The sequence below is a fragment of the Gopherus flavomarginatus genome, chromosome 8 (genome assembly GCF_025201925.1).
Source record: "Gopherus flavomarginatus isolate rGopFla2 chromosome 8, rGopFla2.mat.asm, whole genome shotgun sequence".
NCBI classification, from domain to species: Eukaryota; Metazoa; Chordata; order Testudines; family Testudinidae; genus Gopherus; species Gopherus flavomarginatus.
The window spans coordinates 79,503,636-79,527,441 of NC_066624.1; the positions used below are offsets into that span (position 1 = coordinate 79,503,636).

The 23,806-nt window shown below is 43.8% G+C and overlaps 1 protein-coding gene across 3 annotated transcripts in view; it reads left to right on the plus strand.

Annotated features, from left to right (window-relative positions):
* Nucleotides 1–23,806, plus strand: part of LOC127056310 (collagen alpha-3(IV) chain-like) — a 106,967-nt gene that overhangs the window by 41,125 nt on the left and 42,036 nt on the right. For all 3 annotated transcript variants that reach the window (XR_007775779.1, XM_050963980.1, XM_050963979.1), the window contains exons 11-24: nucleotides 393–428; nucleotides 552–593; nucleotides 5,468–5,545; nucleotides 6,967–7,029; nucleotides 7,260–7,316; nucleotides 9,322–9,366; nucleotides 10,143–10,196; nucleotides 10,451–10,492; nucleotides 11,905–11,992; nucleotides 13,129–13,164; nucleotides 17,436–17,600; nucleotides 18,847–18,939; nucleotides 20,119–20,214; nucleotides 23,430–23,500. Coding sequence is in view for 2 of the 3 variants with exons in the window: in XM_050963980.1 (XP_050819937.1) it covers nucleotides 393–428; nucleotides 552–593; nucleotides 5,468–5,545; nucleotides 6,967–7,029; nucleotides 7,260–7,316; nucleotides 9,322–9,366; nucleotides 10,143–10,196; nucleotides 10,451–10,492; nucleotides 11,905–11,992; nucleotides 13,129–13,164; nucleotides 17,436–17,600; nucleotides 18,847–18,939; nucleotides 20,119–20,214; nucleotides 23,430–23,500 (966 nt within the window). In the remaining variant the exon portion in view is untranslated. The remainder of the gene's footprint in view (nucleotides 1–392; nucleotides 429–551; nucleotides 594–5,467; nucleotides 5,546–6,966; nucleotides 7,030–7,259; nucleotides 7,317–9,321; nucleotides 9,367–10,142; nucleotides 10,197–10,450; nucleotides 10,493–11,904; nucleotides 11,993–13,128; nucleotides 13,165–17,435; nucleotides 17,601–18,846; nucleotides 18,940–20,118; nucleotides 20,215–23,429; nucleotides 23,501–23,806) is intronic.

A 23,806-nucleotide genomic window follows, 5' to 3' on the forward strand; every position in this document is an offset into this window, starting at 1 on the left:
TTTTTTTATGTTTGCTAATTAAAGTATAGATTTTCAAGAGTAGCTTCAATTTGTGTGGGCATAATTTTGCATCTTCAAATAATTGCACATATATTTTTTTAATTTGCATTAAATTCTAGTTATACACATAGTGTTTGCACTTGCAAATCAGGTGTTTAGACATGCTACAGATATTTGTATCCACAATGAATTGCAGGCACAAAAAATAAACCATGGCAAGACCTGGCTGAAAATCTGGCACTAGAAGCTTGATCCAAAACCCATTGAAGTCAACTGAAATACTCCCATTGACTTCAGTGGGCTTTGAATAAGACTGTATGTCAGGACTGAGAATTCTACTGTTATTTTACTGTGCTGTTTTTTTCCTTTTCATTTAATTTCGTTTTCTCTAGGGTGTTTCAGGGAGAATGGGACTTCCAGGACGTAAGGTAGCTTGAGATTTGCTATAAAAATTAAAACTTTTAAATCTCATGTAACATTTTTTCATTCATTATTTGTGGGTGATTTTTAAAACAAGAAAAAAGTAATGTTTTAAAAACTCTTTTTTGTAGGGTGTCATGGGGATTAAGATCATAGGAACCAAAGGAATACAGGTAACTATGTAATATAATTATAACATTAGAAAGTTTTGCTTCAGATTTCTTCTTACTATGGTGAAATCTTTTGAAGAGGAAGTACTGTGAAGCAAAAATAATTTGTGCTACATATATTAATGAAGAATCTTTGCAGGTTACTTTCACTAGAGTAGGGGACAAGGTGACATCAAAGGACAAACTGTATTCACATAACAGTGAAAGATAGAAGCAGACTAACAGTTTAAGAGGAAGCTTAACTTCTTGGAGCCAGGCATCAGTATTTACTAATAGAAAGCAGAAATGTGGTTTACATTACATTAGCATACAGTGTTTGGAAATGCTGTTCCTCTACTAGCCAAGGAGTTGAATAATAAATAAACTAATAATAGCTGCTATAGACTTCAGTCTTAGATGCTCTGATCCTGCCTTTTTAAGTGTTCATGATGCTATCTGAAACTCCAAGAATATCTTCCAAGAAAACCTCCAATGTTATACCATAAAAATAGGATATTTTGTCACTTTCACTGTTATATCACCCCATGATCAAGTGTGTCTCAATGCAAGTTACAGTTGACCATAAGCAAATGTATTGTTTCGTAGACCCCAATCTTGCAATTGGATCCAGGCAAGTGGATCTGTTCATCCTTGCAGAGTCCTAGTTTAGTCATTGGAGTCCTCATGAATGCAATATTTTGTCTGTGTGCAGATCTGATTACAGGAGTTGGGTACACTGAAATTAATGTTAATTCTTCGAGTGCTTGTTCATGTCCATTCCAATTAGGAGTGTGCACACTGTGTGCATGCCAGCCGGAAGATTTTTCCTTTTAGCAGTGTCCGTAGGGTCGGCTTGGGTGCCCCCTGGAGTCGCGCCTTCATGGCGCCCATTATAGTGCCCTGCCGACTCCCCACGCCCTCAGTTCCTTCTTACCGCTGGTGATGGCTAGCTGGAACATTGTTCACTCTTGTGGCAAGCGCTTTGGCACACCGTGGCCACAGCAGTGGCAGCCATCATCCCAATGGCCCTCTTGACACCCTGGGCGTACCACAAGAGCCAGGGTCAAGCCTAAGGTCCTAGTCGGCATCGGTGTTTTTGGCATCTTTTTTTTACACTGCCAGCAATGCTGGCACCACCTACAGTGGCACCGCTGACCAAAGTGCCTACCCCGCTGTTACAAACAGCTCCAGCACCAACCCTTCCTTCAATGGCACTGACGACCACTTCAGCTCTGACTCCACTGGTGTCAACAAGGTCGGCACCGTCGGATCTAGTGGCTCTCACACCAACCGCAGCACTGAGGCTCCCACCTCCAATGGCCCTGCCACATCCCATCGAACACTACGTTCCGAGAGACCCAAAGACCACTGAAGGCAGTGAGAGCAAGGTCTGCTGCCAGTTCTGTCCTAGTCATCCTCACCAGATGAAGCAGTCACGGGGACATCAGTGGCCCCAGCTCTGGAGGATGATCGGGTTCTCCAGCAGCACCTTGCATTTTCACCAAATGCATGTCAGTCATTGTGGCGTTCCTGCGCAAGCACCAGATTCAGGTTTTCCCTTACCTTGACAACTGGCTGATCAAAGACCACTCCAGATCCCAAGTGGAGGAGCAGGTTGGCTTCATAAGAAGGACCTTCCTTGAACTAGGTCTCCTTCTCAAGGAGGCCAAATCCACTCTGTCCCCAGTGCAGAGGATGGAGTTTACAGGCGCAGTGCTGGACTCGACCCAAGCCAGGGCATACCTCTCGGAAACTAGGTTTCAGTCCAGAGGGGACATCATATGGGCCTCAGACAGTTCCCTACAACTACAGCAAGGAACTGCTTGAAACTGCTAGGGCACGTGGCTGTGTGTACCTACACAGTACAGCATGCCAGACTCGGACTTCACCCACTTCAGTCATGGCTGGCGTTGGTTTATCAACTGGCCTGGGACGCTCTGGACGGCATTGTAACCCTGCCCCACCCTGTACTAAACTCCTTCTTGTGATGGCTCGACCCAGAGGTGGTTTGTGTGGGAGTATCTTTCGCCAGCTCCTAGCCATCCCTCTCATTAGTGACAAATGCCTCGGATCTGGGCAGGGGAGCACATTTGGGAGACTTCAGAACTCAGGGCCTCTGGTCTTAGGCAGACCTCGCTCAGCATGTCAACATCAGAGAGCTGAGAGCGGTGCGTCTGGTGTGCCAGGTTTTCAGAACCCATATATAAGCAGATGGGTATCAATACTCACAGACAACACCACGGCAATGTTTTATATCCACAAATGGGGGTGCACGCTCCTCTCCCCTGTGCCAGGAAGCCCTCTGGTACTTCTCAGTAGAGCACTCAATACACCTGCAGGCTTCATACCTTCCCAGGATGTAGAACAAGCTGGCGGACAGCCTCAGCTGAACTTTTTATGGCCACAAGTGGCTCAATTTTCCATCTCTGGGGCTTTCCCCAGATAGACCTGTTTACCACACGCAGTAACAGGAATGTGAACTGTTTTGCTCCTTCATGAATCACAGGAAGGATGCCTTCCTTCTTTCGTGGGGAGACCGTCTGCTCTGTGTTCCCACCAATACCGCTGGTCCACAAGCTGGTCTTCAAGGCCCACAGGGACAGGGTCATATTGATAGCTCCGGCATGGCCATGCCAGCACTGGTTCACGTCGCTCCTGGAAATGTCTGTGGCAAGCCCGGTCACCTTACCGTTGATCCCGAACCGGATCATGCAGGATCACGGCCACCTCCGGCACCCAAACCTAGAGTCGCTCCACCTCACAGCTTGGATGCTCCATGGCTAAATGTCATGGAACTGTCCAATTCTGATCAAGTCAAACAAGTTCTCCTTGGCAGTAGGAAGCTCTCTACAAGGGCAACGTACCTTGCCAAGTGGAAGAGGTTCCCTCTCTGGTCGGAGCAGCACCATCAGTCACCGATGTTTGCCCCGGTCACTTTCATACTGGACTACATCCTCCATCTTAAACAGGCTCTGTCCTTGTCATCAATAAGGGTCCACTTGGCCTCTATCTCCACCTTCCAGCCGGGCACAGACAGTTTCTCGGTCTTCGTGAACCCTATTGTTACCCATTTCCTCAAAGGCCTCAACAGGCTCTGCCTGCAAAATCATCAGCCTGCCCCAACCTGGGACCTTAACCTGCTCTTTGCCAGACTTACGGGCCCCCCATTTGAGCCAACGGTGATATGATCCCTCCTTTATCTCTCTTCCAGGCTGGCATTCCTGGTGGCAATAACCTCAGCTAGGAGAGTATCAGAGCTCAGGGCACTTACATCTGAGCCCCCTTACACAGTATTTCATAAAGACAAGGTTCAGCTCTGACCACACCTGACATTTCTCCCTAAAGTTGTCTCCCACTTTCACATGAACCAGGACATCTTCCTCCTAGTGTTTTTATCCTAAGCCACATTCCTGCAACAGGGAGCGAAGGCTTCACTCATTGGATATCAGCAGAGCACTGTCCTTCTATACAGAGAGAACTAAGCCGTTCCAAAAGTCCATCCAGTTATTCATATCAGTGGCAGACAAGATGAAGGGCCCCTCTGTCTCATCCCAGTGCATCTTGTGGTGGATCACACCTTGCATTCGGGAGTGTTACAGCCTAGCGAAGGTGCGAGTTCTGCCAATCACTGCTCACTCCACCAAGGCTCAGACCTCCTCAGCTGCATTCCTGGCGCAGGTCCCCACCCAGAAGATCTGCAGAGCAGCGACATGGTCCTTGATACACACGTTTACAACGCACTATGCAATCACAAAGCAGGCCAGAGACGATGCAGCCTTTGGGCGAGCCATGCTCCAGTCAGTGGATGACTCCGACCCTACCTCCAGAACTTTGGCTTGTGAGTCACCTGGTTGGAATGGACATGAACAAGCACTCGAAGAAGAAAAAATGGTTACTCACCTTCTTGTAACTGTTGTTCTTCGAGATGTGTTGTTCATGTCCATTCCAATACCCACCCTCCTACACCTCTGTCGGAGTAGCTGGCAAGAAGGAACTGAGGGGGTGGAGGGTCGACGGGGCACTATATTGGCCCAGGCTGACCCTATGGAAGGGAAAAATCTTCCGGCTGGTGTACCTGGTTGGAATGGACATGAACAACACATCTCGAAGAACAACAGTTACAAGAAAGTGAGTAGCCGTTTTTATGTAATCACCTAGCTGGTAAACATATTTATTGAAATTGTCTTGGCTAAATTCCTATAAATGGAACTGATGGCCTCAGGAGACCTTGACTCTTCCAAATTCTAGCTAGCTAGCTTCACAGAAGACATTACTATATTTGTTGTAAATTGTTACTGATAACATATGCAAAATAACATATGAATGGCTGTTTAAAATGACTGCTGACAGTTTTTAGGATTTTTTCTCTTCTCAGCAGCCCTCAGTGAAAGAGTGCACTAAAATTCCAACATTTTAGGTCAAACGTGAAAGTCGATTGTGTCAGGCAGCAATCTATTACAAGCATCTATCTGTATTATATTGGGGTGCAATCTTGAAAAGAATTTAGCAAAGGGACTATGTATTTTACTGACAGATTAACTTTGTTAGAGTGGGAGAAGAACTCCAACTGCTATGAGGAGAGATTCTTTAAAAAACGATTAGGGAGAAAATGATGCTATATCGGTTTTGTAGAAACTGCATTGGAAACAACAGTTATATCTGTGAGCTATTTCTAGGTACTGTAATGTAAATAAGCATACACATCTCTATTCTTCTGCATGTAGAAAAGATAGAAATAGCATTCAAAGTCATATGCTTTTTGTGTGCCTTTTTGAGTGGAGGGGTGGGTGAATAAATAACCATTGTCATGCAAATTTATTTAATTTGGAAATCAGATTTTAGGGATTTTGAATGCAGAATATTAACTTTATTTGAATCATCTTTCTTTTTATTTTCAGGGTGATCCTGGATCAACAGGACCCCCTGGGCTTCCAGGAACAGTTATTGTGACATTAAGCGGACCAGATAATATGAAGGTAGTAAAATAATCATTTATAAACTAATTTGTGTGTTTTACCTTGGGCCACATTTACTGTGGGTCATATATACAGTTGCTTTGCTCTGGCTCACAAGACAGAAGTTTCTCAGTATTTATACTTTCGATGTTTTATGTTTATTCTTTTTTCTCCTTCAGAGTCCAGCCGCCTCCTAGGCACACCTTCATATGTCATATAGAATGATGCAGGGCAGCTTAGACTTACGGCCTCTTTCCATCCACATCCTTATATTGCACACACCCCCACACATTAAAAATGAAATTCCACTCAACTTTCTGGCACACACATGTGCCAAACCAATAGAACATTGAGAGGTTATGAATTGAATGAGACTATCTTGGCAATTGAAAGGACAGTCTGTGACTGAGTCACTAGTCTGGGACTCAGGAGATTTAGGTTCAGTTCTCAGTTTTGCCACAGACTTCCTGCATGACCTTGGGCAAGTCACTTGAACTCAGTTCAGAGTTAGGTGCCTAACTTGCTTAGGCACTTTTGAAAATCCCACTAGGTGCCTAAATAGTTTTGAAAATCTGTCCTTTAATGCTTCATTTCCATATCTGGAAAATGGGGATAATAATAATGTATTTCTCCCACCCTTTGTCTTCTCTATTTAGATAGCAAACTCTTATTATATGTTCATACAGTTGTCAAAGATGAGGCAATGATACCAATGTGCACATGTGCAGAGTGCCAGTGGGATGTTAGTGATCATTTGTAAAAAACCTGTTGTGGAAATAAAAACCAGCGGGTATGTGCAAAGTAGAACGCTTTCAACTTGGCCAAACCAAATGGATTTTCAGTAGACTGTGAAAAGCTGGGTTGACACATAGCCCATGTCCCTGATAAATTTCAAATTTTTGTCCCAAATCACTGAGGCCCAGATCCTCCAAGGTGTTTATTTAGGCACTGATATTCCTTTGAAATCAATGGGAGTTAGGCTCAGATCTTCAAAGGTATCTAGCTGCCTGAGTCACTAGAGCTGTTCCAAAAAGGCTCACAAAAATATTTTTATACGGGTAAAAGTATTTTTCCCCCTTTTTCACTTGAAAACGATTAAACTGTTTTTGTTCAAACTTCTCAAAAATATTTTACTCAGGTTAAGAACAAACCTGGAAAATTTCAGTCCAAGAGGCAAACATCTGAGAAAATGATTGATCCCTTGATTTGCAAATGGGAAATCACCTCAGTCACGGATAGTGATAAAAAATTGCCAACTTTTCTACCTGCTTAATCAAGCTACTAACATTATCTCTGCCTTACCCAGATAAAGCTTTTAATTTACTTAATTATTAAAACTTGTTTGTAATTTGGGTTTCCCTATGTATAAAACACCTAGAGTGTTTTTTGGAGGCACTGAAAAATCTGAAAGACTAAATAAATCTTTTATTTTGTTGTGACAGGGCTTGAAAGGAGATAAAGGAGAGAGAGGATCAAGGGGTCTCCCAGGACCAGTTGGGTCATTGGTGAGTGATCAGAGTAAATCTCTCAAAATCCAGGACCTTCATAGAGCATCACAGTCACACGGAAAACGTTGCTATTCGGAGTCCATATTTATACTATTTCGTCTAGACATCAATTTAAGATCTGTTAACAGCGGCTGTAATCAGACTTTATTGTACAAGGTAATAAAATAATACAAAATGGATTAAGATGCAAAAATGTGAATCTGAAAATATGTGTGGATTTGTTACAGGGTTTTCCTGGAGATTTTCAAAGTGAAAAAGGTGACCCAGGAGAGCCTGGCCTGCAGGTACATGTGAAAAATTAAATCTTTTAAAGTGTCATTCTTCTCTGAAAACATTTCTGAGTTATTGTGGAGTTCCAGCTTTGTCTTTCAATGACTTGGAGAGCAAATTTACTAGGCTGATAGGTGAAAAGAGATTTTTGTCCAATGAACTTAACCTGGAATCTGAAAGTCAAGTGAGTGTTCTTTCTGGCACATGCTTCCCCAGCTGTACTTAAAGCTCAGTTGAGGGTGCACTTCTGCATATCATAGGGCAAAGGTTCTCTGACTGGAACTTGGTCAACAGTTCTGTTATGATGCATGAGCCAGAAAGAAATCCTGCTCGCTCTCCAATAGATGTAATGACTGTGCAGTGCTAGCAGGAGTAAAGATATTTTAAGTAGACCTATTTTTGTCAATTAAGGCAGAAGACATGAGTCTGAATACACTCCACTCCAACAGGTCTGTGGAGCAAGGAGCCATCTTTAGTTACTTTTCTTGCCATATCAGTATTTCATACAGTTTCAAAGGACTGATTCCAGTGTTCGAAATATTGCATATAAATAATAAGACTGGTAGCAATGAAGGTATAAGAGGTTAATTTTATCTCTGCACATTTTGAAAAGAGTTTAATAGACAGGTGCGAATACTAGTTGTTATAATCTTTGTAGGAAGCATATAGATTTGGAAAGAAACAGGAAATGTATTCAAAGAATCAGTTTTCAGCCTTTGAGCCTGCTAATTTTGTACCACTTACTTATGGTGTGATCCAGCAGCCCTTCCTCACATCAAAGGCTACAATAGTTTTATTCATACGAGTAACAACTGCAAAACTGGGCTATTTTTATAAAAAGGTAAATTACAAAAAATCTCTTTTCTGTTTGACTTCTTAGTGCAAAATAGTCAATATTTATGTTGCCCAACATGGCAGAGCTTCTCATGATTCCTCCTCAGCCTCCACTGCTTCTTCTCAAGTGCATTTGTGATGGCCACCCTCTTGGCCAACACAGTGAGGCTTGAACTATCTCTTGTTAAGTCGTGTCATTCTTTCAGTATTCCCCTCTTCTCTCTATTGCAAGTGCTCATGCCTTGGCCATCTTTTGCCATGTAATCTTTTCCCCTCTTCGGTATATCCAAAAGCTGCTGCTAAACTCAACTTCCTCCCCTACTGCTCTGACTGACTCACTTTCCACCCATCTCGTATTTTTTCACTGACTCCTGTCTTTCTTGCATCAAATTTGAGTTCCTCATGCTCACCTTCAAAGTGCTAAATAATCTCTCATTTGCCTTCATCTCATTGCCTTCCTGTTTCCTCCTATTCTCCTTCTGCACACACACTCTCCTTCCTAGGCCTCTCTTTTTAATTATTGTTAATATTTTTGATATTTATACTGCAGTACAAACTAGAGACCAACCAAGCCAGGGCTTTATTGTGCCAAACTCTGTACCTGCACACAATAAATTACAGTCTCTGCCCCAAAGAGTTTAGTCATCGTCTTCTTCCACTCTTACTTTTACATTTTATTTCCTGCTTGCGCTACATTCAGAACAGTCTCCCAATTCTTTTTCACCAAATGGCTGCTCTCACTTTTCTCCTTTTCAAATCATTCCTTAAACCCATTTCCTGCATGAGTCTTTTCTACCTTATTTCCTGAGCTGTCTCCTTTATTAGAGCTGTTGTCTTGTTTACTATCTTGTCTTTTGTTTACCTCACTTCAAAGAGCATCCTGCAGGTCAGTGGGACTCTGCTGGTGAAAGAGGCTGCATTTACCACCGCTTTGTAGGACTATTAGCTCTTTAGTCAGAGGAATGTCTTGCTCCGTGTATTATAAAGCTCTGTGTACATTGGCAGAGCTATAAGTGATAAGCAGCAATAATGTACGTTCTAAAATAACTTAAATCTCTGTCCTAGAGCTGTAAGGGTAGAAAGCACAAACATGAGTGCAGAATTTGGCCATTTGTTCTCCAGAATGCAGCATCACTCATTACCTTTTGTGATTGAGCATGTGGGGTTTGTTTGTTTTTTTGGTAGGGTAAACCTGGAAAAGATGGTACCCCCGGTCCACATGGCTTTCTGGTAATGAAGACACCTTTTAATTGTTCTGTTATATTAATAAGAGCTGTGTAAGTGTGACAGAACTGCATCTCTGTGTTACAGCTCTTCTCTACTTCGATTTGCACTTGAAATGTATATCTGAATACATTTTGAAACTGTATTCCTATACACCAAGCTTTGGGCCAGAGATCCAAGCACAGAGGGGATGCTTTGCATGCAGCCTTCCATGCAGACAAGGGGACTGGCTGCCTCTGTAGCCTTCTTTCCCCTCCAGACACTTCACAGACCTGGGAAGTCTCTAGGGAGGAGTGGCTGGGCTGGGGAGATTCACATTGTCCCCCATCCAGCTCTGTTAAAATGAGTCAGAAAAGAAAATACAGCTGATAATGCATTATTTTTTCTGCTTCAAAACTTTTGGGAGTCATGGGGACAACCACAATCTGAGATGTCCAAGTAGCAAAGCTTCAAATGGGCTGCAGTGCACTGAGAGGAGGCCCTGAGGTGGCTATAGCCAGTATGGGATAGAGGGCCTCCATGCAGATGTACTTGTCCTCCTGAAGATGTCCCTTGATGTGCCAGATTTGAAGGTTGGGCTTATAGGCATGTAAACCCCACCCTCAATAGGATGATATGGGGAGATCTCCGTACAGGAATTCTCACAGGGATTTCCTTCCCCTGAGACACTCTCACTCTTTTTTTTTGCATAAGTAGGAATGATCTAAGCTTTTAATGTTGATTTTATTATGAAATAGGTAGAAGACTAACCCCTAATAATAATTCTGTGTTCTCCTCTACAGGGAGAGAAGGGTGAACATGGCAACCCAGGATCACCTGGAATAGCAGGCACTAAGGTAATTACATAAAATACTTGTTATTTTGGGGTTGGGTTTTCTTGTTTGTTTATTGGATTCTGGCTCATATATCACTAGACATACAGTGTTCCTCATAAGTGAAATCATTTAATAAACACCATAAACAGCAATCCACTCAGCTCTACTTAATATGAAGTTCGTCTAAGAGATCTGTCTGATTAACATAGTCTGTGAAGTTTTCTGAGTATGTTGTTTTTATCTAACTGATGGCCCATTTCTGTTTTCTCATGCAGGGGAGCAAAGGAGACATTGGCCCACCAGGATTTCCTGGTCCCGTAAGTGCAAATTGTGCTTAGATTAACCTTGTAATGTCATTTTTTTAAATGTTCACATAAAAGTAATGCCATTTTGACTGAAGGCTGCCACAGTGAAATCACCATGGTGCCATGGCTAAAGCACTGCTGTGTCAAAATATGGAGTCAGTGGGGCTCTCCCCCCATGGGCAGAGCTCATTGCAAGAATGGGCCCTAAGAAGCACCCACCTCATTCATTTCAACTGGAGAGTTAATTGTCATGAAACAGTCATGAAAGTTCACAATAGTTAAATTTCTGAAGTGAAACCATAATTATGTCTAGAACAATTGCTGCTAGTTTTTAAATACCAAAAGACTTTGTAAACTAGAAGCAAAATCATCTCATTGCATGCATGCAGTTTCTGACTTTCCTTGAAGCCCATGTACAGGTCTGAGGGCAACCTTTGACCCCAGTTGCTTACACGCAGTCCTTTTTTAAAACACTAACCTGTTTGTAGCATCTGGCTTAGCAAGAGCTTTGTACAAAATAAAGAAATTAGTAAATGAAAACTGTTTGTGAGCTTCAAGTTCAGTCTTTGACATTTCTTTAATTTCAGGGCTAATGTTCATGTTATGTTGTTTGATTTATATGTGCCACACTATACTGCATGTGGTAAGGCAATGGTGATCATTATTATCTGGCCGCTGTTGAATGAAATACATACAATGGTTTGAAAGGTGCCTGATGGTCAACTTGATTTATTCACCTGGAAAATAATCCACAAAGGAGCAATAACTTATTGTTCTCTCCAAGTTCCACTTTTGCTCGTGCACATGTTTCATGCAAATTTGGTAGCACTGTAATATTATTTTATGGGAACATCCATCCTTTATGAACATATAATACACTGGCTTAATGTTTGTGAATGTCTCCACCTTGCAGCTTGCCCTAGTGACTATACTCACAGGTGAGAAATTTCTCCTTCAATGCAAGTAGTGCTGAAAGTCCCAGGACTGTCTGCATGTATGTGGCCATAGATCATTACACATATATAGATCCTAACTTCAAATATGGTGGCTTGTGAACAATTATTCTGGAATTAGCAATGAGCAAATACCAGGTCTCGTGGTGTCATAAGGTCAAAAGAATGGGCTAGGTCCCAATATTTCTCCCAACAGAACAGCCAGTCTAGGAATAATCAGTATTGGTTTAGCTGCTGTTTAGCATCACACAGCCTCTCCGGACTCTGTGTCTTGCAAGTAAACCAAAGGATCCTGACATACAGGAACCTCCCTCGGCCTACATGACCTGGGGTTTGAGAGTTAATGGAAGAAATCAGGTGTATCTACAAGCAAATTACTCACATCAAGCACTCATTATGGAAGACTGCCTTTCTCTTCATTGTTACTATTCTTTCTTTCTCTCTCTCTCTCTTGCCGTCTCTTTTTTTAAGACAAAGTATTATGATGAGGTGGCTGGTGAAAAAGGAGATGAAGGATATCCAGGACCCCCAGGACTTAAAGGTCAACCTGGCATACCTGGTGAGAGTGCTCTGAAAACTATAAACATAACAGAAAAAGAAATCTATGCCAAGGGCTTGATCATGCACAGCACAGGGAGGAAGAGCTGTCACATGGAACCTGAGCCTGCACTCATGAGAGTGCCACTGTGCAGCCATCAAATTACTGCCATCAAGTGCAGAAGTGAGACTGAAGAGGCTCATAGCTAAGTGCCTGACTTGTATTTTGAGCATCACCATGAAGGCCATATTCAGACTATGGGAGAAGGGACACAAGGACCCTGACACTTACTTCTGTTCTTTTCACCCTTACTTGTGTGCCCCTGCTCACACTCTCACTGGAACACATCATCATCAACATCAACACTTCTTTGCCACACACCAGGCGAGGAACTGAAAGATGAAGGCCATAATCAGTCCCTAAAAAAAGCATTTATTTCACACTAATTTCTCCCCTTTCATCTTGATTTTAATGCATGCCATTCGGAAATGATAAAGGCATCAGCATGGGTTTTAAGTGTTTGTTTGTTTTTTTTTAATTTGGTAATGCTATAAAATGAAAACATACTGCCAAAAATCAAAAACAAACCCTGATCAGTTTGTCATACAGGACACATCACAGTGTAGTGAAGGGTTTGTGTGTTTAACTTTGACACAGTAGATGCAGTTTGTTTGCCTCATATCCATCCTCACCAACCCTGACTTTATTCTTTAGAGCCCCAATCCTGTAAACCTTTATATATACAAATGGTCTCAGAGAGTTCAATGGGGGCTACTCACCTGTATATAGTTACTCATGTTATGGAAGCCAGTGAGAAGTGAGGGCACCCAATACCTTGCGGGGGTGCTCAACACTCGGCCTGTTGTAATGGTCTGATCCCACAACTGTTGTGCACATAAAGCTGTCATTGGATGTCAGTGGCAGTTCTTTATGTACCAATTGCAGGACTGGATAAGTGACAAATCCCTATTAAACAAAATCAGATTAAAACTCAAAGTTCAAATATGTGTAACATTTTGGTTTTTAAGTCAAAATTGTTGTTCAGCCTTATTATACAATCCAGCATGTAGTTAAAAACACCAACGCAGGTATTTTGAATAGTGAAAATCCAATTATACAGTGGTTTAATTCAGATTTTTAATATATTGCTTTTGCAGGGCCAAGAGGCCCTCTGGGTGTGACAGGAAGACCAGGTATGTGTCATGAACCTACAGCACACTAAAAAGTCTAATGCAGTATTCATTTTGCTTACTTAGTATTACTTACTTAGTATTATGAAGGCAGTGATCATTTCTCATGCTTGAAAATGGACGTCTCTAGGGGTATGTCTACACTGATGTGCATACCTGAGTACAGTAACTCCTCGCAATGATGATTGTGAAGGTTGGTTGAGCTGGTGAAGTCAGAGAGTGGAAGAGGGTGGGATATTTCCCAGGGAATGCCCTACTGCTAAATGATGAACTAGCATTTGGCTGAACCCTCAAGAGTTAACACGTTGTTGTTAACATAGCCTCACACTCTGCAAGGTAGCACAAATGGAGGGAGGGGAGACAGCATGGCAGACAGAGACACACACCCTGTAAGAGAGAGAGAGATGCGCATTTCCCCTTTAAGTACACTGACCCCACTCTAAGTACATTGCCTTTTTAAGTAAATCAGCAAATTGAGACAGCAACTGCTGCCAGTAAGCTCCCTCCGTCCTGAGCTCTGTTGTGTCCACCACTGCTCTATGGAGATGGGGTAGGTGAGGGGCAGGAGCAGAGGGGAGGGGGACACCCTGACATTAGCCCCCTGCATCCGCACCATGCACAGCAATCAGGAAGCTCCCAGGAGCAGCTCCAAAGCAGAGGGCAGGAGCAGCACATGGCAGTGTGGGGAGGGACAACTGCACTGCTAGCAATTGATAGCCTGCTGGGCGGCTGCGGCACAGGGAAGTTAGGGGAGCTGCTGGTCAACCCTGGTTCCAAGCCCCCACCAGCTAGCTGCAATAGGATGCTCTTTCTGCAAGCAGCGGACAAAGCAAGCAGCTGACAAACAACATTATAAGGGAGCACTGCACAACTTTAAATGAGCATGTTCTCTAATTGATCAGCAATATAACAACGAAGCAACGTTAACCGGGATGACTTTAAGTGGGGAGTTATTGTACTAGATCATGTGCACGCAGGTGTAATCCAGGCAAATCCACCCTGAGAGTGCACCTTTGTTGTGCTGGTCACACGTAGAAAACCACATCCACACTGCTGCTCTAGGTACCCGAGTTTAGTGCTACCATTTCAGGGGTCGTATTCTTTGCATCAGATAGAGCCACTCCAGGAACTGATCTATGGTGAGTTCTTGGTACCATGTTCCTTTCCTTCCTAAACCTCTGTGCAGAAGATGTTTTTCCCCGCCTTCTTACATTTACCAGTGGCACTTTCAGGTCATGTCACCTCTCACTTCTGTGTGGTCAAAGTCATGGATCCATTGGAGGACTGCTCCTGCTCCTTCTGTGGGTGAAACGTTTATGCAGTGGAATAGGTGCTCAACGAGATGCTGGATTGCATTTCAGGAGAATTTTCTGAGATGTCAAAAACAGCAGGACTTGGGAGATGAGAGCAATTAATTCATGGCAGACTGGAAAAGACATGAACAATGCTGCTATTGCCATGAAATCCCTTTGGTTTACCAACACTTCTGGTGCAGGAGAAGTAGCACAGTGTGGCATGATCACATCATCTTGCAGACTTGGGGAAACCAGCAGTGGCTCCAGAACTTCTGAATGAGGAAACAGACCTTCATGGGGCCATGTGAGGAACTAGCACCAGACCTCTAGTGCCTGACCACTGGATGAGGAAAGTTTTAGCGTGGTGGTTCTCAAACTATGGATCGGGATCCCAAAGTGGGTCGCAACCCCATTTTAGTTGGGTCACCAGAACTGGCATTAGACTTGCTGGGGCCTGGGCCTGAAGCCTGAGCCCCACCAGCTGGGGCCAAAAAGTCCTGGTTAGGGGCTCAGGTTACAGATCACCTGCCTGGGGCTTAAGCCCTTGGGCTTCTGCTTTGGCTCTCCGCTCTGAGCGGTCGGGTTTGGGCTTTGGCGTTTGTCCCCCACACACGGTGTTGGGGCTTGGGCAGGCTCAGGCTTCAGTTCCCCCTCCTGGGGTTATGTAGTAATTTTTATTGTCAGAAGGGGGCTGCGATGCAATGAATTTTGAGAACCCCAGCTTAGTGGTACAGACAACTAGAGGTACATAGCAAACTGCTTTGATGTTGGCAAGTCATCTATTGGGGTTGTGAGAATGGAGGTTTGTGAAGCAGTTAATGGTGTGGTTTACTCACTGGTGGTGGACATAAATGTTCCTTAAATAATAGCTGGCTTTCAGAGGATGGGGGACTGAAACTACGCTGGGGCATTCAAATTCCACTAGGTCCATCAGTGGCACTCAGATGCCCATAGTTTGCCCGACAAAGGGGTCTAGTGAGTATGTGAACCACAAAGGTTCACGATGCTAGGGGGCTGAGGAGATTTGACTGGTACTTGAAGGAGGAAGCAGATACTTTATTCCCAAACAAACAATATTGTTATAAAAGTGTATCTGTGCCAATAGTTATTATGGGGAACTCCACATACCCACTCCTGCCATGGCTTATGAATAAGGCTGCAAGTCTGTCATGGAGGTCACAGAAGTCACAGATTCCATGAATTTCCGGGACCTACGTGACTTCTAGAGCGGCAGTGCGGCTGATCCCAGGGCTGCCTGAGCAGCTGGGGCAGCCCCAGGACCAGCTGCATAGGCCGCTGCTCAGGCAGCCCCAGGCAGCTTGCCCCGGGGGCTGCCGAAGCAGCAGTGGTCCCAGGCATAGCCCTGGACCACCCCACAGAGCAGCCACGGGACCCTGAGTAGCCCCCTTCCCCTAGCAGCAACAGCAGCACCCTGGAGCCCGCCAGAGCAGCAGCAGCACCTCAGAACCCCCCAGAACCCCTGAGATTTAGTCATGGGTATTTTTAGTAAAAGTCATGAACAGGTCACAGGCCGTGAATTTTTGTTTATTGCTCGTGACCTCTCCATGATTTTTATTTTTTACCCGTGATTAAAAGTAGCCTTACTCATGAAACTGTATAGTGACATCAGGGCTCTGGGAAAAGAGAATTCAATTTCAAGCTCAGCAGCTGCAGGATGGTAGTGGAGAGTGCCCAGCCTGCTGCACAGTATCGGTGAGGCAAAAGGCAAGTATTTCCACCTGGAGTAGGCTCAGGACATTGTTTGTATGCAAGCCCAGTGCAGGCAACCAGATCCAAAGTGGTGCTGGGTCCAGATTGACAAGGAAAATAAGAGTTGATGGATTCTGGCAGTGCTGGGAGAAAGAGGATGATGTCTGACTTGTGCTGCTACTGGGGAACACTTTGATAGCCTTTCGTAAATCTGATTTAACCTTAAATGAAGGTACATGCCAATATTGGTATCGGCCACAAGTGGCTTTTTATTATTTTAGTTTGATCTGATTTGCACTTGCTGGGATTGTCACTGTTGGTGCTTGTCACAGTTCATGCTAGTATGTAATCCATTTTAACAGTTTTCCTGTAATGTGTTTACTCTTTGGGATGGGGCAGTTGAAATAATTGCATGATTGTTCAGTTTGTAACCATGTAAGTGCTTGCCCCAATTCACCCACTACTGAACCCATCTAAACAGATTTCCTGAAATGTGTTTGTAATATGGGGTGGAGTTGGTGCTGGGGACAGTTATCATCATTGAGGATTGTTTGGATTTTGCTTGTGACTTGCCTGAAGTGTAATAAAGAAATTTCTCATTTTTTGCCTTTGATTGATAATATAGTAAATATTTGTAAAATTTTTACCCTTGTTCAAGTCCCAGACCTTCCTGTACTGCTGTTTTAAGTGCTTCGTTCTTTTTCGGCACAGAGCAGCAGAATAGTCAATGCCATACTCCACCAGCCTTCTAGAAACATGAGTGTTTATGGGGCTGTCCTTGCTGCGCCAGGTAAAACTGTGCTGCCAGCTGTACTTCTGCCAGATATTTATTAAAATTCTAGTGTCCTAGAAAGATATGGGTATAGGGAATTGTGGACATGGGAGTGGATAACTAGTGAGATTTGAGACCTAGTTACCACGCCTTTGCCACATCAGCCAGCAAAGTTGGGTGGTTACAGCTGACCCGAACCCAAACCCACACAAGACAAGATAACTAGCTCGGAATCTACCCATCATGAGATGCAGGTTTCAGGTGTTTTGAGTGTGGACAAGGTGGAGTGGGGAGGAGAGGGCATATCCTCACTCCTGGATACATGTAAAGTCAGCAGTGTACATATACTCTAAATGGCCAAAACTCAACACACATCTGAATGGTGGAAATAAAAGTTCTAACGTGGCCCACCTCCCTTGTTACAGAACACACTTTTAAAAAACTCTTAAGGTCATCTAGGATCCTTGAAATTAAATAACAGTTTTATCTTTTGTTAGGTGTATCGAGACCTGGCGTAAATGGCCCACAAGGATATCCAGGACTGAAAGGAATTAAGGGAGAGAGAGGACAGCCTGGCATGAATGCTGTGGGGTCTCCAGGACTTCATGGGTTTCCAGGCAGACCTGGCTCTGTAGGATCACCAGGTCCTCCAGGACAGCCAGGTACAGCATAGATCTTATGTTACTGTATATAATGAGCCACAGTATGGTCTCAATTACTCTGGCACAAATCCAGAGTAATTTCAACATCTGTGGAATTGGCTGGTATCACAGAGATCAGAAAGGTGGGCCAGTGTCTTAACACTTCATGAGAAGTGACTTCTTGAGAATACTCTGAATAGCCTGGTTGAATGGGATTTCCAAAGAGCAAACATTATGTACATTATTAACAGAAACAGTGCATGAAACAAGGTGCTGGGATCCATCATTATTCTGAGATTCTGTATGAAAAATGTAAGGACTTTCCAGCATTACAGAGGAGTTGGACTTTCTGTACAAGAGTGACACATCTGCTGCACAGTGAGTAAGAAATAATAATCATGAAGAACATTCTGGCGATGTTAAAGGAAAGCCTATTTATGTGGCTGACCTTTCCAAAATTTCTGTAAATCTGGAACAGTAAATTCAACAGGGCCCAATTGAAACCCCATTGAAATCAATGGCAAAGTTGTTACTGACTACAGTGGGCTTTGAGACAGTAATTCTGTGTGAGAATACGCCCCTTGCAATGCTGGGAAGTGAGAAATGGGGTGATCAGCTAAGTGCAGGTTATAAAATTTGAGGAAGATGCAAACTCAGTGGGATTCAAATGGGTGTACAACAGAACCAATTTTTTATTCAAAGTAGCCATTCATGGTAAAGCCAAATAAAGCCTACTTTGTATTATAAACATTGGGGCTTTGCAATTTGTATTAACCCAAGTGTTACTGGTGGTAATACATTGTGCTATTTCTAAAGGCTTTTCTGTTTTGAGGTAGCTGAGAATGCCAAAAGCAGCGCTGATGAAGAGACATGAGCAAATAAATTTGGGGTTCAAAGTTTCCCCTTTCATACCTGGAGCTTTAATTTATTTACTTCTCATTCAAAATAAAAGTACAAAATCTTTGTCTGGAGTCACAGAACTGTGTTCTTTAAAGGTCATCACCCCATTAGCACAAACATATCCACCAGACCAAATGAGATTTTTCAGCTGCTTTACCAGATTTTTCCTCTTGTACTTCCATGTACAAGGGCTTGTCGTTCTTTCTCCAAGATTTCAGATGTATTTAGCATATGATTGTTCTTCCTTTGAGCCTGAATATCCTCTACAACCCATCATGGTGGTGTCTATTGTTCTTTCTCTTTGCAAAAACTAAAACTCTTTGAACAGTCTGCTAAATTAATGTTGTCATACTCATCCTATCATCAGGTAAAGTAACGTTTGAAACGCACCCACCAGGAGTTCCAGGAAACCCTGGATGTGTGGGACCTCCAGGACCTCCAGGAGATAGTGGAGTGAAAGGTCAGCAATTGTTTGTGTGTCTGTGTCTGTGTGAAAATATGTTCCTAGAATTAATTTACTATTGATTCATATGGAGCAACGAGATGCAGAAATTTCATTTAACCTTTCTATCGAACAACAAACTGTTCCATGTTCAAGAAAGCTGCTGTAATTTACAGAAAACAACTGAGCTGAAAAGTCAGATTCAGTCAAGATTCAGTACAGAACTGAATGTGATCATTCTACTATTTGTCAGACTAAATAATTCTGCTGTACCTCATTTTCATGTGAGTGTAACTCCACTGAGTGCAGCAGGGTTTCTGCAATACACCCACACGTGTGAGATCAGGATTGGGCTGTGTTGTGATTGACATGAACTGATCATTTATTTTCAGCTAAAAAACAAGATCTGTAGAGGGATTAAAAATTATTATGCTGATTCTGGCTACTCCTTGGGAATTACCAATTAGAAATTAATTAATGAATTAATTTGTGTTAGCAGGACTTCTCCATGTCTTCTTTTTGGAAACAGCAAGAGGGCCAAGTTCCCCCTTGCTCTGCCAAGATACTGGAGCCAGATGACTGCTCCAGTGAGACAAAGGGCAATTCCTCTCAGGACAGTCTGGGGAGAGTCACACACTCCCACAATCCTCACCTCTTCCTGCCATGTGAGAGAGGAGGCTGGAAATGAGGTCCCCATGCCTGGGCCGCTCTGTGTCTCCCTGCAGATTGTACCACAGGGACTACTGCAGCTCTGTATTTTCCAACATGCTCATGACGACAACTTCTAGGGTCAGCCAGCCTATTGTGGAACCACCATGCACAGGAGTTAAAGGCCTGGGCATGCTTTCCTCCTGCGTAATAGGATTTGGCTTATTGTTTAAAATGACAGTGTGTTCTCAGCAGAATACTAAAATAGTCAACAAAAACCAGGCTATTGTAATTGGGTGATCTTGTCTTTTAATTGATAGTGCTATAGTCTCTGGTGCCAAGAGATAAACCAGACTGTATTTAAAAGGATCTATAAATCCTTGATTATTGATGAATAATGACTAAAATGAAGCTGTATTCCCAGTGTTTTCACACCTCTTTAACTCAGGAGATATGTTAGGTAGTTGAGTGGGCCTGATGCAAGCTATTCATTGAATACGGAAGTAATTTGCCACTATAACAGTTAATGAAGGTATAATTTTGTTCCAGGTGAAGAAGCAAGTCCTTGTAATCAATGCAGTTATATACCAGGAGGACCTGGACTTCCTGGTGCTCCTGGGCAAGATGGTCAAGAAGGAGTTACTGGTAAAATATCTTGGCTTTACTAAATTGTTATTGGGAAATGCCAATGTTTCTTCATGCACTATCTTTAGCTGCACAAATCCAACAGCATTTACTCAATTACAATGAGATGCTTCTTTTAATCAATACTCAAAACTGTCTGACACTGGAGGTTTGGGGCCAGGGACTGTATATCCAGGATGGAGGGCTTTGATTTTGTGGCCACTGGTTCATTTTCTATGGGAAGAGCAGGCTGTACAGTTTTTAGATAGCCTCCATCTCCATAGGAGGGGAACCAGTCTCTTTGGGGATAGGTTGGCTAAGGTAGTCAGGAGGGGTTACACTGAGAGCAAAAGGAGAAGGTAAAAAAAGAGGAAGGATATGAGCACTCTGCACAAAACTGAGATGTTGACAACAAAATCAAGAAACCAGAGAACATGAAAACAAGGCTTCTTCAATTGCCTATACTGTACACTAATGCTAGGAGCCTGGTAACAAACAAGAGGAACTGGAATTGTTCATTTATGAGCATAAATTTGATTTAGGTGGTATCACTGAAACCTGGTGGGATGATTCCCACATCAATGGTTATAACCTATTTAGGAAGGATTGTGTGGGGAAAAGGGGAGAGGGAGTGGCACTCTGTCATTACCTGTTTCCAAGTCACTGTTAACACAGAAGAAAATGAACTTTCATGCTTATGGATCAATGTCCTAACACAGGGGTTCTCAACCTTTTTCTTTCCAAGCCCTACCACCCCCCGCTTTAAAAACTCCATGGCCCATCTGTGTCACAACAACTGGTTTTCTCTATGTAAAAGCCAGGGCCAGTGTTAGGGGATAGGGCCCCATGCCACAGGAGCCTCCACAAAGCTACGTTGCTCAGGCTTTGGCTTCAGCCCCAGATGGCAGGGCTCAGGGCCATAGGCTTCAGCCCCTTGCAGTGGTGCTTTGACTTTCTGCCCTGCCCCCAGCGAGTCTAACACTGGCCCTGCTTGGACCATCTGAAACCTGCTTGCAAGCCCCCCTTCCCCCCAGCCCCTGGGTTAGAACCACTGTCCTAAGAGATAAAGCACAAGATGGGTTATTGGTGTCTGCTACAGACCAACAAATCACACGAGGGAACAAGATGACTACCTCCTTACACACCCATCTATAATGTTTATGGGGGAAAACTGTGTGATCATGGGAGACTTCCATTTAAGTGACATATGCTGGAGGTCTTATGCTGCTAGTACTAAAACATCCTTTGAATTTATAAACATTATGGATGACAATTTCCTAATAAAGCTTTGCAGCCAACACATGGGGAATTCTTTATTAGACCTTGTCTTAATAGATAAAGTGGAACTGATCACACAACTAAAAGTTAATGGTAGCTTATGTATTAGTCCTAGGGGAAATCTGTGTTGAAATCATACCTTCCGCAGATTTCTTGGCTCCTTTGTTTTAAAAAAAAAAAGAGAGAGAGAGAGACCTGAGCTCCTGCCAGGGAGCGGTGTCAGGATGGGCGTGTGAAGAGCCAGCCCAACTCCCTGGCAGCACAGTGAGCAGGATGAAGGCTAGCCCCTGGCTTCTCCCATTCTGCTGCCCTGCCTCCCTTGCAGTCACAGTTCCCCCAGCGGCTGGGCAGCATGGCTTCAGCTCTGGCCAGGCGACACAGCTATACGCGCCACCAGACCTAGTGCTTCAGGGAGTGGGGAGCGGGGAGAGTTCCGGGTGGGGAGGAGAGCAGGTTGCAGCGGGGAAGTTAAGGGGCCTGAGCCCTGCTGCTGGGGACAGGGGCAGAGCAAGCCATGGCTTCCCTCTGCCCCCAACAATCTTGGCCCCTGTCCCCAGCAGCCAAGCCCAGACAGGGAGTGAGCCCTGCCTGACTGCCAGGTAGAGCAACCAAATGAGCAGGGGAAATGCACAAGGAAACGACGGAGCTGCTCTTTCCCTCACCCCACAGGTAATGTGGGGTGGGGAGAGCAGGGAGGACTGGATAGGGGGTGGGGAGGCCCCAGGGGGCCTGTCAAGGGTGGGGAGAAGGGGAGATTGGCTAGAGTGGGGGCTCTGGGAGTGGTCAGAGGGTGGGGGAGCAAGGGGGATTGGATAGAGGTGGGGGTCCCGGGGGTGGTCAGAGGGTGGGGAGCAGGGGGGATTGGATAGGGGACGGGCATCCTGAGGAGATGGTCAGGGCAGAGAGATGGAATGTTTCAATAGGATTTGGGAGTCCCGGGGGGCAGTCAGGTGGAGTTGGATGGGGACGAGAGTTCCAGGGGCTGGATAGGGGGCGGGGGAAAGGCCACACCACACCTCACTGTTTGAGGAGGCATAGCCTCCCCCAGCCTTTCCTACCTGGCCCGCCATATAATTTCTGTACCTGATGTGGCCCTAGAGCCAAAAAGTTTGCCCACCTTGCTTTACTAGATGCCCAAAAAGCCACACTAGAGGAAGAAAGTTCTGCTGATTAAAAAACAAACCTGATTTAAAGGTAAATTTAAGGCAGCTGTAAATAAATTTACCAAGGGTCATGGTAGATTCTCTATGGCTGACAATTTCTAAATCAAGACTGGATGTTTTTCTAAGAGACCTGCTCTGGAAATTAATTTGGGGAAGTTTTGTGGACTGTACTACACAGGAGGTCAGACTAGATGATCACAGTGGTTCCTTCTGGCTTTAGATTCTATGAATGCGCTACAGATTGGAGCTGAATATGGAGCCTTTCGATCTTAGAATAAGCTGCTGATTTAGGGGGGCAAACTCCAGTCCTTTTTAATCTCCACAGAGGGTGAACTCTCTGCCTACCACCGTCACGCACACAGTTTCTCCAGTGGAACAATTAGAAGGAAACTACCCCAGGAGGAAGAGTATTGCATCTTGAAGGAGTTCAGTTCCTTGAGAACACTGGGGAAGTATATGCAATTAATTCAGTATCAGGGAATGAGAAACTCAGGGAAGTTGTCAATACATGAAAATGTTTTTCTGGCAGGGAAAACATTTACCTAGAAAACGTTTAGTAGGGAGCCTGTATTGTAATTTTTCTAGGAAATTAATAATGGGGAGGAAGAAATTCCTAAACAAGTATACCAGAGGGATTTCTTTATACACCCACCAGCCAGCAATTCATCAACGTCTCTTCCAAGGCAGTTTGTTGATGTGCGTTGTATCCGAAAGGCAGCAATTCTCTGTATTGTATGTTAGTACCAGAGCCTGTAAAATCAGTTCTTCATTCCTTTAATCTTTCATCTGTCACAGGTAGACAAGGAATAAGTGGTCCCAAAGGATCTCGAGGTTCTCCAGGGGCACAAGGGCCTTCAGGTCCTCAAGTAAGATTTAAGTTAAATGGATCTTTCAGTTGCAATATTGAATTTTCGTGGGCTGAGAATTGTGGTGTCTAGCTGTATTACCATATGCAGGATATACTGTTACTATTTTAGCTTCATGGTTCCAGGAAGGTGGTACTTTCAGAGTCTAGAATTAGGGCTAATTTCAGTTTTAATTAAAAAATGGGGAAGGATGTGGAAAAAACGTGCTTTAGCTTTTTTCCTTGTAAAGATATACTCAGAAATATGAACCAGTGTAAACCAATCAGTAGGGTGAAAAGTGTAACATACATTTTTCCTGAATATCAC